General features: G+C 38.7%; 1 protein-coding gene across 1 annotated transcript in view; it reads right to left on the bottom strand.

Annotated features, from left to right (window-relative positions):
* Window positions 1-2,870: 2,870 nt before the first annotated feature.
* SUGT1 (SGT1 homolog, MIS12 kinetochore complex assembly cochaperone) overlaps window positions 2,871-16,190 on the bottom strand; it is a 28,944-nt gene continuing 15,624 nt past the window's right edge. Inside the window, exons 11-13 of the mRNA XM_027650008.1 lie at window positions 8,252-8,342; window positions 3,979-4,160; window positions 2,871-3,414 (exon numbers count right to left, since the gene is read on the bottom strand). Coding sequence (XP_027505809.1) covers window positions 3,313-3,414; window positions 3,979-4,160; window positions 8,252-8,342 — 375 coding nt within the window. The 3' untranslated portion in view covers window positions 2,871-3,312. The remainder of the gene's footprint in view (window positions 3,415-3,978; window positions 4,161-8,251; window positions 8,343-16,190) is intronic.

Here is a 16,190-nt window from a genome sequence, read left to right as displayed (position 1 = left end):
TACCTATACCAAAGATGAGAGAGACAGCCTTAAGCTGCAACAGACAGGCTTCTTCCTCCAGACCAGGAGCACAGTAACCCCACCTGTGGTGTTAAATGGCAAATCTACTGTTACCTCTCACTGTCCTGTTCCCATGTTTGCAACAGATGCACAAATCAGAGCACTGAGGTGAAACTACCTGGGTCTTCTAGACAGTACTCTTTACAGATGACAAAAGGCTTGGGGGAAGAAACCCTCAAGAGGTTTAAATGCAACTAAAACATTATCCACTCTGTCCTCTATTCAACCTCCAAGCTCCCACTAGCTTTCTCTGGACCTAGGGCTTCTGGAACTGTTCTGCGTGCGTTTTGTCAAGAACAAAACATACTGTTCACAAAGTTCATGAAGCACCTTCTCCCCAGCTCTGTAAGGAAATTTTGCCTACTGCTTTAATCCAATCCCCTCCAAACAGAAGAAAAATTCAACACACGCATCTTCACATTACCCTTTCCCAAAGGCAAAAAGAGCTGCATTACAAGTTCACCTAAATTCTAAGGTGGAACACACACAGATTATCTGCTTGTGCTCAGAAACATGACAGAATTATGTTTAGACCTGCAAACTTGGTTTACAGGATTGAGATGGACAGGGAGCTCTACCACTTGATTGCTACAAGTTTTAGCCTGAAGCTAAAGCATTATATTTGCATTACATATGCCTCAGGAGTACATAAATATCAATGCATTTTATTTTACTTTTTGCCTTAAGCTAAGTGAATTGAATCTCAAAGCAGTGAAACAGTACCCACTTAATACAAGAATACATTGTGCTTATCTGATGAAATACTCCCATGGTCTTTCAGTAAGTGAAAGTAGACAGAGAAACTTCTACTGTGTTCTCTTCAGTAAGTAAGAGCAACTTGATTGGCAGAAAATATCCTCACATTACTTTTTAATTTCTATTTAAGAGATTTTTATCTAGGCTTTTGCCCATAGCAAGCCTTTGCTAAGCACTGTTAAGTGCTCCAAATGACATTTATAAAGCAAGGCTGGCCAGGAGACAAGAACCCAATTTTCTGACAAAGAGAAGCACTCAGACTTTTGTCTTCCTTCTACACTAGAAAGGAAGAAATGCTTTTCAGAGCATAAATAAAAAGCAGCAAAGCACTTATCCAGGAGAACTGAGTTCAAGTACCTATCCCAAATCAAGTCAACTTCAATGTTAGCATCCCATATGGATGGCAAATGCTCTACATGTTGAGCTACTCAGAATTCTCTGAAGGTCAAGAAAAGCTCCACTGAAGCTAACAAATCACTGAAACAGGCCACAAGTATATTCTTCGAGAAACTCTTCCAAGAAGCAGATGTTCAGTAAGTGCCAAGAGGTAAGGCACACACAAAGTCATTCCTAAATCCAATTTACCCCAGTTCATAGTGTTCAAAGAGCAGTGTGACATTCAGTTCTGAAGGTTATCAAATTTGAGCTTTGGAAAAAACGAATCAATTCTGAATCCAGAAGTGATGCAAAAGAAACCACTGCCCAGCTTGCACTATAGGATAATCAGGATCAGAGTGCCTGAAGAAACTGCAGTTATGTCAAGACTGTAGACACAGCTACAGCTGCCCACTATGACTATCTAAAGTTCATTGCTACAGCGTACATGCAAAAAAACCCTCTCTTTTTGGGATTTGTGGGACTTTAAAATAATGGTATCTCTCTACTGTACAGGCATAGTAACAATAGTAGGAAAAAAGCCACTGCACTTTCCCAGCATCACTGCAAAATCTAGATTCCCGTTCCTCAGAAAGGACAGAATACATCCTTCCTTCCTCCTCTTTAGTTTTCAATCATCATTAATTACTGAACAGCTGCAGACTTCACTTGTTCTATTCAAACACCTGTTCTAACAGCCTTTATATTATACCAAGCTCCTCCAATTCACACTGCAGTAAATTAACCTATTCAATACAAAGAAAACAGGTAGAGTAACAAACAATCAGGAAAACCGCACATAATTAGGAAAGCAAGGAAAAGTAGTAAACTTAGAGAAGCATCCAATGGTTAGTAAGGAATGAAGTGGCTTTCAGGGTGCTGTCAATATTTGCAATTCATGGTGTTTTCTATGATCAGAGAATATTTAGGTATCTCTGAATTCCCAAAAGACAATGGCCCATGGACTAGGCATGTTTAGGACAACTTTGTGAGTTCATGTCTCTTTCACAGAATCACTGTTCACAGAACAGCTCAGGTTGGAAGGCACCTCTGGAGATCACCCTGTCCAACACCCCTGCTCAAGCAGGGACACCTTGAGCCAGGTGCCCAGGACCATGTCCAAGTGGTTTTTGAGCATCTATATGGCCTTTTAGACTTGTATCTAGGTAGTACAAACATAGACAGTACTTACACTCCCAGTTCTTTTGTAAATATTCTCTGTATATATTGTTATTTACAATTTGGTCATGACAAAAAAAGCTGCACAATTAAGGACATAGAGGTTCTTCTCTAAACACTCTCCAGTATTCAGAAATTACAGAACTTAAAGCAACTGCTTGTTGTCTTTGTTTTCAGGCAATTGCAAAAGATCCTTCTTTTGGAATACACAAGGCAGACAGAGGACCCATTTTTCTGTAAGAATTTCCAGTCACACCAAATTTTCTACCTTCCATCACTTATGACTACAGCTATCTATCGCCAAGGGGGAAGAACTCCAAAAGAGGGTATTTTGTGTCTGCATCAAGAATAGTAATGTCATCCTCTTCCCTGAATGCACATTTTACTACTATACATGCCAGGTTTTTTTTAAGCAGTGTATTCACATCCTTAACTATATGTTCTAAGTGATTCCCCCAACAAAAACCAAGAACACTAAAAATGAAATAAAGCAACTTCCGTATAGAAAAAGTTGTATTTACAGTTTTATTTAGCAGAGTTAAAGAGCAAACAATTTTAACACTGTTGTTGAAAAGTGTTTTTACCCAAAGTTGCCAAGATCTAATAAGTTATTGAACAGAAACACCAAGTGTAAGGCAGAAATCCTGACCAGCCATTAGAGATCACCCTATCCCAAAGAGTAGAGCTGATAAAGGCGGTAGAAAATTTGGACTGATTGACTCAATTTCCAGAAATTAGACAGAGATGACAAAAATAGGGCTCCACTTTTGAATCTATCTTTAACATCTGTGGATGAAGAATTTTCTAGAGCACACAAAATGTAAAGACAATTTCTGTTTTCAAGGGAACATTCAGTGCTTTGAATCCAAGAATACTATGTCCATATACAGTGGTCAGTACATGACTATGGCAACACACGGATGGTAAAGATCAAAAATAGGATTAGAACTTTTTCCATTCCACATCATCAGGAGGATTTACTTCTACCTTCCTTTTACCAACATCAGACCAGTTGGTGCTCAGAACTGTGCCGCCAGACTCCATCTGCAACACAGGAGAAAACTTGTTTAGTTTTCTAGAGAACTCTAGTAATAAAAAAGCCACATTTCACAGTAAGCTTCAAAGAGTAGTGATTACACAAGAATTCTGTGTCCATACAGAATAAAGTTTGACAAAGCCATCATCTTCAGCTCAAGAGTACTGTTATCAGTACTGGACACAGTGAGATGCTACTTCATTAACAAGAAACTTTTGAAGGGTGAGTCATGTTCTTGCCTGTGATGACTACAAATTAAAGTAGATACAAGTAATCAAGAGGAATTTGATCCTTTCAAGCTCTATACAAGCCAAACGCTCTGTTTCCTTTGATAACATTGATTGAAATGAAGAGACCAGTGACAAAGCACAACCTTGGACTTAGTCACATTCATTAGTGTACAACATTGTAGCTTTCAATGAGAGTTGTTGTACCAATATCTCCAATAGAACCATAGGCATTCATTATAGGCCCAATTGATGGCTTGGCTTGCCAACTGATGCAAAGTTTAGTAAATTGTGCCAATGTGCAAAAGTCACACATTTCTTCAGGAAAAGAGAATGAAGACTTACAAACGATTTGTTCATGGCACGTTTCACTTCATCTGTACCATCTGAATAGATTTGCTGAAATAGTTTATTTAATGCAGCATCTCCTTCTAACTTCTCATTCTTCTCCTCTTCTTTGATTTCAACTACCAGTTTGTCCCAGTTCCTTGTATAGTGAGAGGATGACGGATATAAGTGCTGGGTATCTGAAAACAGAAGTGTTAGTTAACTAAACGTTTTCTCACGACTTTTAGGGCGGCAGAGAACACAGACACATATGTATCTGATGAATCAGAGATGATAATGGAACATGAAAATGCAAATGGATTCCTCCTAAATGATATAAGCATCTCAGTAACAAAAATAAAGGAAACTAAGAAGTACAAAAGTTTATTTTTAAGTAAACAGTTACATAACTTAGTTACCTAACATGAAAAAAAGCTGGACAACAGCAACACAGATAATTAAAGTCAAAATGAGGTTGACAGAAAAACCCAAACAGCAGCCCAGAACCATAGGAAAAGTTGAGCTAAATTTCAAAAAATATCTGAAATCAATAAAGCAGGAAATTCAAATTCTCCCAAAGACAGATTGTTAATTTGCCTTGAAAAACTCCAAAGTATTAAATTCCATGAGATCATCATGGCTGGGTTTCACAAACGAAGATTTGGGAAAGGTTCTATCCACATTTGTTACAAGCCCACTGATGGTTAATAAGGCCAATACGAGATAGACATGTCCAACTGTAAAAGGCACAGCAGAAAGACTCCTTAAATTCTGCAAGGTGGTATTTTCTGCAAGAGACAGTTCCTTGTGTGTTGCCTTTTCTCCTCGAGAGTGATCCTGTGTGCTTTCTCAAAGGAAGTAGCAGTGTTATAGATGGTGTATCTCCAGACCTCCCGAATGGAGGCCAGAGTAGACCAGTTATGTTGATCAATATGGCCAAGGCTGAGATGTTGTTTCAGGGAGTCCTTGTATCTCCTCTTTGGGGCTCCTCTCTTGCGGTAGCCAGTGGCAAGTTCACCATAAAGCAAGATCTTAGGGAGGCGGTGGTCCTTCATCCTTGAGACATGCCCTGCCCAGTGCAGCTGTGTTCTCAGCAACATGGCCTCAATACTTGTGACTGCTGCTCGTTCTAGAACAGATGTATTGGTCACATAATCTGACCAGTGGATGTTTAGGATTGTATGGAGACAGCATTGACGGAAGCGTTCTAAGAGATGCAGGTGGTGGTGGTAGATGACCCATGATTCAGATCCATATAAAAGAATAGACAGCACAATGGTTCTGTAAACATTGATCTTGGTGCTTTTCTTCAAGTGTTTATTACGCTATACTCTTTCATGAAGCTTTCCGAAGGCACTGTATGCCTTTGCTAACCTGTTGTCTATCTCTCGGTCAATCTTACCGCCCGAGGAGATGAGGCTACTTAGGTAATTAAACTGCTGGACTGATTTAAGCTCTGATTGGCCAATGGTGATATGGGGATGATGCAAGACTTCCTGAGGTGCAGGTTGATAGAGAACTTCTGTCTTCTTTAAGCTGACTTCCAGCCCAAAAAGCTCGGCAGCGTCTGCAAAGCAGGATGTTAAACGCTGCAGAGCTGCTTCTGTGTGGGCGACAAGGGCGGCGTCATCAGCTTAGAGCAGCTCCCAGACAAGATGATTTAAGGTCTTAGTGTGGGCCTTCAGTTGCCTTAGGCTGAATAGGCTTCCATCAGTACGGTATCGAATGTAGATACCATCCTGATCATCGAGGTCTGTTGTGGCCCTTTGGAGCATCATGCTGAAAAAGACTGTGAATAGAGTTGGTGCAAGAACGCAGCCTTGTTTCACACTGTTGGTAATTAGAAAGGGCTCAGAAAGTGCATCACCATATCTGACTTGGCTGTGCTGATCCTCATGAAGTGAGATGATAATTTTAAGGAACTTGGGGAGACATCCTAAATGTTCCAAAATCTGCCATAGACCTTTTCTGTTCATAGTATCGAAAGCCTTGGTGAGATCAGCAAAGGTTACATAGAGACCTTTGTTCTGTTCCCTACACTTCTCTCGCAGTTGTCTGAGAACAAATACCATGTCTGTGGTACTCCTATTGGCTCTGAAACCATATTGGCTTTCAGGTAGAATTCCTTCTGCTATAGCGGGTATTAATCTGTTCAAAAGTATTCTTGCCAGAATTTTGCCAGCAATAGAGAGCAGAGTAATACCACAGTAATTTGAGCAGTCTGATTTAACTCCTTTCTTCTTATACAAAGTGATGATGACTGCATCACGAAGGTCTGATGGGAATTCGCCTAGTTCCCAACAGTGCACCACAAACTCGTGAAATTTAACATGGAGAGCATGGCTCCCATGTTTCCAGATTTCAGGTGGAATTCCACCAATCCCAGCTGCCTTGCCGGTTTTCACCTGCTGTATGGCCTTAAGGGTTTCTCCCAAAGTGGGGGCAATATCCAAATCATCCTTCACCGGTTGTTGTGGGATGGACTGAATTGCTGAGTCTTGAACTACACGGCTAGTACTGAAGAGAGTCTGAAAGTGTTCAGACCAATGATTCAGAATGGAGGTTTTATCTGTCAGAAGTGATTGACCATCTGCGCTGAGTAGGGGGCTTTGGACCTGGTATGTAGGCTCGTATGCTGTTTTCAGGGCCTCATAGAATCCTCTGTGATCACCTCTAACTGCACATAATTGAGTTTTCTCAGCTAGATTGATCCACCACTTGTTCTGGATGTCACGAAGTTTCTGTTGAAGTTTGCTGCATGCAAGACAAAAGGCTGTTTTTCTTGCGTGACAGGATGGCAGTGCAAGGTGTGCTTGGTGAGCGGTTCTCTTCTTCCTCAACAATTCCTCGATCTCTTGATTGTTTTCCTCAAACCAGTCCTTGTTCTTCTTGAAGGACAACCCTAAGGTCTCTTCAGAGGACTGCTGGATGCTGTTTTTAATATGGTGCCAAATTGTTTCAGGAGAGGAATCTGTAGAATATATGGAATGGTTTTCGAGCCTAGTTTGAAGGTTTGCCTGGAATCTGTCTCTCACTGTGGCTGATTGGAGATTGTTAACTTGGAGTCTCCTCCTTGGGATACTGCCCCTTTTAGGTTTGAACTTAAAAACTGAAGTTAAGTTTGCAGTGCACAAGTCAGTGATCTATTTGACATTCTGCACTAAGCATCACACAGCTTTGATGGACATCACGGACATCCCTCCGTCGCACCAAGACATAATCAATGAGGTGCCAATGCTTGGATCTAGGATGCATCCAGGTTGTCTTCAGACTATTTTTCTGCTGAAAGACAGTATTAGTGACGGTGAGTTGCTGCTCCACACAGAATTCTAGCAGAAGGCGACCATTATCATTGCAGTTTCCAACACCATGCTTGCCTAATACTCCTTTCCAGGTTTCAAAGTTCTTACCTACTCTGGCGTTGAAATCACCAAGGATAATGATCTTATCACCTCCAGGAACCTTTTGGGTAAGGCGGTGCAGGTCAGTGTAAAATTTATCTTTTTCGGCAGGGTCAGCTTGGAGAGTTGGGGCATATATACTAAAGAGGACAACATGTTGCTTGTTGTGTAGTGGAAGGCGTAGGGAGATAATTCGGTCAGCGTGACCTGTCGGCAGATTTTCGAGTTTAGGAACAATGGAGTTTTTAATCATGAAGCCAACTCCTGAGAGATGGCTTTCGGTTCTGGGTTTACCTGACCAGAAGAGTGTGCAACCAGCTCCATGTTCTCTGAGGCTGCCTTCCTCGTGAAGGTGAACTTCACTGAGAGCAGCAATGTCGATGTTGAGATGAGCCAGTTCATGGGCAATTAGGGCAGAACGACGCTCAGGACATCCGCTATCCGCAGAATCGAGCATGGTTCTGATATTCCAACATGCTAGAGTTAATTTAGGTACATCTTTGGAGGCAGGTGCATGCGTTTCCATGAGAAACGCAATACTTAATTAAATAATACTTATTAGAGCAACAGTGCGCATAACAATACACAGAACTGCAAAACAGTGACCAAAAGAGATGGCCAAAGAGACAACCCCAGAGGAATTAATGACAAGCATATATCCTTAACAATCCATCAGATTAATGAAAGTTATGACTAAATTTAATACCTACGTTTCAATAGCGGCCTGCAGACTTTTTCTGTCAATTCTTAGCAGTGAAAACAAGAATATTAGGCTTTTCATTGCAGATATGAAACTATGATTTTATTAACAATGCTTAGCATAAAACTATTAATAACTGCAAGCAATACAAATTAACCCTGTAATACTTAATAGTTTTCAGAGAACAAACCTGGTGTAAATTGTTTCAACTTAGGAGAATCTCCCTGGCCCTCCAGCTTCTCCCATCTTACAGCTTCTGGCTTCTTCATTTTTATCTCAACCTACAAAACACGAGACAAAGAACAACTTAATCCAGATGGCAAACAGTTCTGTCAAATAGCTCCAAAGTAGTTGGATCCTGCAGCTGTAAAAAAATACATATATTTGGTTTTAGAAAAACAGCCTCTGATGTGAAGCCTGTATTGTAGCAGGATTTACCTACCTTACAAGATGAAGTTACTTGAGTTCAAGTCACACATTAACCGAGCTCTTATGTGGTTGCACAGCTCTTGTACCCTTTTGCTTACGATCAGTTAACTTTCTTTTGTTTACTATTCACTTAATTTTTTTGTAAACTATGGTATCCTCAAAGTAATGATCAATCCCAATGGTTCTACGCTGCCAGGCACCAAGGTGATATTATCTTTCAAGCATCCCTTTCTTGCCAGTCAACTCTAATAATTAAACAGTGGTTTTGAAAGACTACAAAATCCAACTTTATCTAAGTTTACATTTCATTTACCAAAACATTTCATGTCTGATGTGTAGTACAGAAACCAGAGAAACATCCTGAGACTATGCAGATCTTCCCACTGGAGAAATTCAGAAGCTGTGTTCATTTGGTTCAATGAACAAACACAGCTATGAAGAAAACTGTCTAGTATTCATTGACAAAACTGGCAATTAAAAATGGATATGGTTGCAATTACCATAGGAGAAATAAAATTATTCAAAACTACATATAATCCCTTTAGACAACAATACTGAAATGTTTCTTTGTAATTAACCTTCTCCTTTGGTTACAGGGTTACAAAGTTGCAAAACAATGTCTGCAAAACAAAGACTGTCTAACTCAAATTCATTTAAGGAAATGTCACAAAGTTCATGTGATGCTATTAATTAACTGAAATTGCTTACTAAACTTCAGCAGTTCCTTATTTGTGAACAGCTCAGCAGAGGCAAGTTCTCAGTTCTACCCAAAGCCACTACAACCTGGGGATCCCTGCAGACCCAGGAACAAAGGCACCACTGTAAGAGCTAAGCTCAGATTCAAACAGCAAGCTCCTTGCACAGCATCATGCTGATCTGAAATTTTAACTTTATTTAATCCAGTCTTCGAATCAATCACTGGTAAGCAATAATGAAATGAGCTCACTGAAGTTTCAAAGCTTCCATGTCTGCAACCATGCCACATTTTAAGAATCAGAATATTCATTTATGATTGTTGTTTTTGGTTTTTTTTTTTCCCCGGGGAAGCTACCATTTCTCTACGCAAGTTTAAATACTTAATTTCCACAACTAACTTGTACTGAGAACAACAAAAAGTTTAAGACATGAGGTATGGAATGCCCTTCAAGGCAGGGGAGGGTTTCAGTAAATTTGTAAGTCCAACATCCCCATATGTTTGACTTCCCACTCCCTGAATCCGTTGGATTTTCAATGTTTTTAGCCACTTTACAAGTCACAAATCAAGTATCAGAGTATGTGTTTTTAAAATAAAGTTGTAGAACCAAAAATAACCAAATAAAATTAAAATATTGTGTTAGATCTTGATGCCCAACCTACTGCCCCTAAAGAAGGGTTGTATTCCAGAGTTTAATATCACAATCTGTAAGGATGCAGAGATTTCTGTTAAACTGTGCAGAAGAAGCATTCAAACTGTGCCAATAATTATTCTTCAATAAAACACAAGAACTCACCAAATCTGCCTCCACTGGACTTTTTTAAAATCACTTTGGAAATTACAACCTAAAAGTTTAATTTTTAGCACCTACACATAAATTTAATGCTCTGCCATTAGCTTAAGGAAGTAAAAGAAATTTGTATATCTATATATAAGACAATCAAGCAGTTCCACAAGTGGCAGCACTAGCAGGGTTTCTTCCCCCAATGGATTTGGATCTCATGAGTCAAACATTTAAGTTAATTAGCTACTTTACAAAGGCACTAATTAGTTACAAGCAAAAAGTGAGTATTAATTTAAAACAACCTGTCTCTCCTCTACTTATGTAAACCCTTCTCAACCTGAGGAAACCCTATTATCACTTGGGTTGCGTATCTAAGTTGAGGAGGCTCTAATTTTAACACTCTGATTATTAGCACATCCCTGGTTGCGTTTAAAAAAAAGCAAATGCTTGATACTGAAATACTCGGCCCTATACCTCTTCAGTTTCTCTGTTTCTTCTTTCACTATCCTCTCTTGCCCTTACACTTCAGGCTTTCCATCAGTATCTTTCAGTATCTCAAGTACAGACTATTTCATCCACAGCAAATATGACCTCTAATGCAACATAACGCTTGATGTGAGCTACTAAACACGGAGTTTTTTCTAGTCAGAATACAGTACACCTCAAAGAGCCCTTATAAAGACCTTTGGCTATTCCCCAGAGTATTGTGCCCATGCATAAAAAAAAGAAAATATGAAAGAACTTTACTTTTGCTGCTGCAGTAATTCCCCTTCTCCTTTTTTAATCTGCTAGCTCTTCCATTTTCCTCTCTGAAACTGTTCCTAAGCCAGTACCACATGACAAACATCCCTAAAGAAAAGCAAACGATACAAACTAATTCCCAGTGTAAGATGCAGATTTCTTAAATCTAAAGCATTTCAACCCTACCAAGTTACAAGTATAGACAGCTGAAGTACTGAGACAGAACGTATTTCTGACGTGATTAAACTTCTACCCCATCTATTCCATCCACTTCAATTGAAGTTACTCATTAGGCCAAGTGGCAGGCAAGAGCAAAACTAGGGAAATCATTAAATTCATACCATTATACAACCACATTTTCCAAAAATATAAAGCTATGAAACTCTGCTTCTGAAGGCACATATTTCTTCAACTTGAGAGCTTTATTTGATCCAAGGGAGAACAACTTTGCGAGTCCCAATTATGTTCACAAATGGCAATAAATACATTTTAATGAATGTTTTAAAACAGATACTAATAGCTGCCACACAGAAAAGTAACACATCAGTACGGACATTTGTGTCATATCTAGCACACAAGTACTGTTAGCTTTTTCTCCCCTTTGAAAAAAATTCATTTGAGCAAGAGAAATACATCAACACTTTGCCAACTACTTTGATTTAACATTTATATTTCATAAAACGTATGCCTGTGTGCCTCGTGCCAACTTTAGAATAAAATACAGAAAAATTTAACTGCAAATTAAATGCTTTGCATGCCACTTAAGGACAAGCCTAATTCCTCAACTTCTCCTTGTAGCTCATGCTGTGAAGCCAACTGAGCATCCTGGTAGCCCTCTGCTAGGACTTGCTCCACTGCACTAGTGCCTTTCTTGCACTGGGAAGCCTAAAACTGGACACAGTACTCCAAGCCTGTAAAAACTTCCAGTGCAGATATAATAAATTTTCTCTTTTAATTTTTAAGTCCCTTGTATTTGGGGTTCAAAGACAGCAAAGTAAAGAGGAAAAGAAACATGGAATTTTGAGAGTAATTCATGCACTACTTGTTTGAAATACTGTCTTGAGAGAAACCTAACCCTCTGAGAAGAGGGTCAAATGGGGGATCTTGTCTAGAAGAAATTCCACCCACAGGGAAGAGACACAGGTAAATTTCTACTCAGTTTTCTAGTCATAAAAGTATTCAATTTTTTAAAGCCTATCAGAGATTTAGATACAGATGTTTGCAGCTTAATCCAAGTGCTAGCTATCAGAAAAGATGTCACAGAGTTACTCTCAAAAGCTATCGTGAACCATTTCATTGACAGTAAAAAACCACAAAAACCCCTTACTTAACATGATTGGAGCATTTAAAGAAATAATTTCTCCATTTATCTTTTGCTAAAGATCAACACAACACTAATTAGCCAACATTAATTTTCTAGGTTTCTGTAAAGTTTAAACCTCCAGTGAACTAGATTTCACTTGAACTCACATTCTGGGACAGACATCGTCAGTTTAACTGAGATACATTAAAACGGAAAGAATTTTTATCTTCCTCCCTAAAAGGGGATTGTGGTGTACACTGATAAACTGCAAGATTTTTTTTCTAATTTCTACTTTTTTTAATATATTTTACAGTCCATGCTATGGGACTTGACAAATTTCTGTCAAGCTCTGATCAGATGGATGAAGGAAATCAGAACTGGCAAAGCTTAAGTAGCAGTTCAGTTGCTGATTTTGAGATCCATCAAAAATACCCTTTTCAATTCTGATGTTCTGCTATATCAAAGACGTGAAAATAAGAATTCAGGGTTTATAATCAACTACTTCATTATTTACTGAACTACTGACTGCCTTGGCCAAGTTGTAAATTTTAAATGTTTAGAGCTGTCCTTTTTTACGGTCATCTCACGAATTTTGTAGGACAAAATAGCACAGTCTTCTAAAAATGTATGACCTATTCAAACTTAGTGCTAAGAGCACATGCACTTACAGTTTTGGTATCATAGTTATTCAAAAACCTTTTATATATCGCTTATAGTATAATTCCAAGATCTTTGGTCCATAACTTGAAACTAAACATATTAGGATGAAATGAACTCTACAGTGTTATCGCGCATAAACGATAATTAAGAAATTTATTCTATAGGGAGTATACTGCAACAGAAGGGATTTATCATGTGCCCTTCATTTTCTTTGCCAGGCATGTACTATAGAGCACTGAGGCAAAAAAGGTTCAAGTTTCCTCCTACTGGTAATATACTGCCGACACTTACTACATTTTTGAATTTCAGAGAAGAAGCAATACAGATCATTTAGGTATTCTAAAGCCATATGTCACTGCATCCCTAATGTAAACCATCACTATCCCAACAGTTCTTAAATCCATCTTTTCTCAAGACAGATAAAACCCCTTATGCATAGTTTTATGCATTTAAATAAAGCACGGGCACTGACTTCTATGCTTGTTTAAAATACAGTTCTCAGAGTATTAGGAAGCTTATATTTGCCTCACATCCATCTGAATTCATACATAAGGGAAAAAAAAAAATCAAAGTTATTTTGAGCCAAGTAAATATCATAGCAATCATTGGGGAGGTTTTCTTATGGTCTATCCAGGAAACTGCTCCAACTACACCTGCCTAAAAGATGCAAGATATTTCAGAAAAGTGCCTAACTCATATTAACTATCAGTTCACAATTTACAGAAAATGTGCAAGAACGGGAGATATCAATCTGCGTGAAAGCCTCACAGAGAAAACAAGTACACAAGAGCAACAAATGTACGCATTCAAGTCCCTGCAAGCAATTTAATGAAAATATCCAAAACAAGAAACTATCTTTTAAGGATTGGACTGCAACAGCAAGAACAAACTTCAGTTAAAATAAATCTGTTCCTCTGCTTATCTATTTGTGTACACCGGCCTCTGAACAGAGACTCTGATGACAGACCAGGAGCGTGTGAAATAGTTCCACTCTTTGTCTTTTTCTTTACGTTCAGCAACTAGCATCAGTTCCAGTTAGCTTCACAGGATATTTCAGAGTTTGCAAAGCAAAATATTGGTTTGAGTTAAAAAACAACATTCCACTGATGCACACAACCATATTCTTGGCATGAAGCTGTGCTTCCAGCTCGGACATCTCTATTAAGCAACAAATGTCAACTGTAAAAGAGGCTGAGGATTTCTAACACCTCCCCTGTTTGCAGCACAACTTTGATCTCTAATTAAAGGACAGTTCTAAGGTAAAGCAACCCCTTTTATGACTTTTTCAAATGGCTCTAAATTGCTGCAAGTCATTGCTTGCACAAAGCCCAAACCACTAAAAACTGAGAACTCACAGTAATTGACCCTAGGCTATTTGTAGATGGGGAGAAATAGAGAAAGCACCAGCTCAAGTTTCCTTCAAGCTCATAAACAAATGTGCTATAAGTACATACTCATCCTTACTTTCCCCTTTAGGTCTAAGGAGAAGAAAACCCCAGGCATCACCTAAAACACATCAGAAGACCTGGGGAAACTGCTCATATTACACAAGTTTTCAAGAGAACATTGCAGAGTATTCCCCTGGAATCCCAAATACGTGGACTGATAGACTGAACAGAAGAAGGAAAAGAAAGAGAACTTAGAAATCCTTACACTGTTTGTGCATTTCCACTTTTCTGACAAATTTTCTGGACAGACACAGATCAGCTAGTTTTGTCTTAAACATATTAGTCACTCATTTAAAGTTTTTATGCCTTTTTTCCCTTTATGAAGGAAGAATGATGACAGTACATACACTTTGCTACAGGATAACTGCACATACACAACTTCCAAAGAGCAAACTTGGTCCAGCCTTTATATTTTGGCTCCCTCTCCTGGAAAGAAGTAAAAAACCAAGTAGCACCACTAAAAGCATCTTCCTCCTATTAAATGCTGAATGCAACAAGCAGTTTTCAGCGTGGTAGTTTTTCTCCCACGTCACCCAACACCAGACACACAACTGAAGGTGACCACCAAAACACACAAAATCCTATCTATGGTATACAAAGCCATGCTACATACAAACACGAGGTCACCTTCCATTTTTAAGACAAAATTTTCAAATCTATATGCTGCTTTTTGGAGGAGTTGTTATTTTTTACTTGATCAGATTACTATAGTCAGACACCTTTGACAGATAAGGAGTACAACCAATAACATCAATTGATTTAGTTATGATCTATCTACTGTGCTGTACATGCACAATGTGCTATGCAGATACACCAATACCCTCAAGAAAATGGCTCAATACAGTGGTATTCAGCATTTTCTCACACAAACACTAACCTGAGGCTTTAGATTATCAGAATTACATGCTGAACAACACCAGGTAATTCTAAGTAACTTGCAAACTAAATGCGAGTGGGAGCCATAATTATCTCAAAGCTGAACTTCCAGGCAGTGTTATCTACTGAACAGCAGATAAACTTTTGAATTAGGTAAAATAAAAATGGCCTCAAGTATGGCAGTAACACATACAGTCACCATTAGAGGCAGCCTGTATCATCTCTAAAACTGTTGCCAATTGGAGAATATACAACACTAGAGAATGCATGAAGAAAGAGATTTAAGATTTTTTTTTGTCCTAAGTGGACTTTGCCCACATATTACGCTGTTCTTGAGTTGGCATCAAATATTTTTCCTCTTCTAACTCACAGCTTGAAGTCAAAGTCTTCAGATGATAAATACTAATTTACTTCTGCTCAAACAGAAATCATTCAAACAGCTCAAAACATCTATTTATGCTACCTCTGTACCACTTGCTAGTTCTGTTCTTTTCCAAACAGACTTTGCATCTCAGAGCGAGACACAGCATGGATTGACTGAAAGGTATAATTTTAATTTCACTGATGGAACAGAAACAATTCTTATGCAATCAACTGCATTTTTCACCACTGTCAACGCTCCCTGAAAGAACCAATCCCAGAGTCTTGAAGTTCTCTCTGCTCTTTGTAGTTACTTTAGAATTTGTAGTTCTGCAAATACAGGTCAGGCTATTTTCTCCTCCTGAATTTGCATCTTTACCTTTATGCCTTTGCATTTGTCAAGTGATGATCAAGTTCAAGCAGTATCAAGGAAGGCCTCTATTGCTTCTCTTAGTTCCAAAATACACAGGATTGTTCTATCTGCCACTTCTGTTGTTTCATCCTTTATCCATTAAATTTATTAGTTTTACAAAGTTCATGGGAAACCCAAACTATCCACCACATAACCTGCTCATACATTCCACTGTTTCCTCATGTATTTCCTGATATAATTGAAAAAAAAAAAAAAGGTCAGACTATGTTGCCCAGTGAAGACTACATAATGCTAGTGGCAACATGGCTCACACATTCAAAGCAGCAGCACAAAATAAAGCACTGGGAACAAATGCAGTTATTCTTACCTGAAATTATTTATCCACAGGAATAGATCTGCTTCTATCCCATGAAAATTCAATGTCTTTAATAGTGTGTAGTAAAAAGTTCATATAATTGGGA

The sequence above is a fragment of the Corapipo altera genome, unplaced genomic scaffold (genome assembly GCF_003945725.1).
Source record: "Corapipo altera isolate COAL_440 unplaced genomic scaffold, ASM394572v1 0, whole genome shotgun sequence".
Classification (NCBI taxonomy): Eukaryota; Metazoa; Chordata; class Aves; order Passeriformes; family Pipridae; genus Corapipo; species Corapipo altera.
Note: the sequence above shows the minus strand (reverse complement) of the source record. Positions and strands in the feature narration are given on the sequence as shown.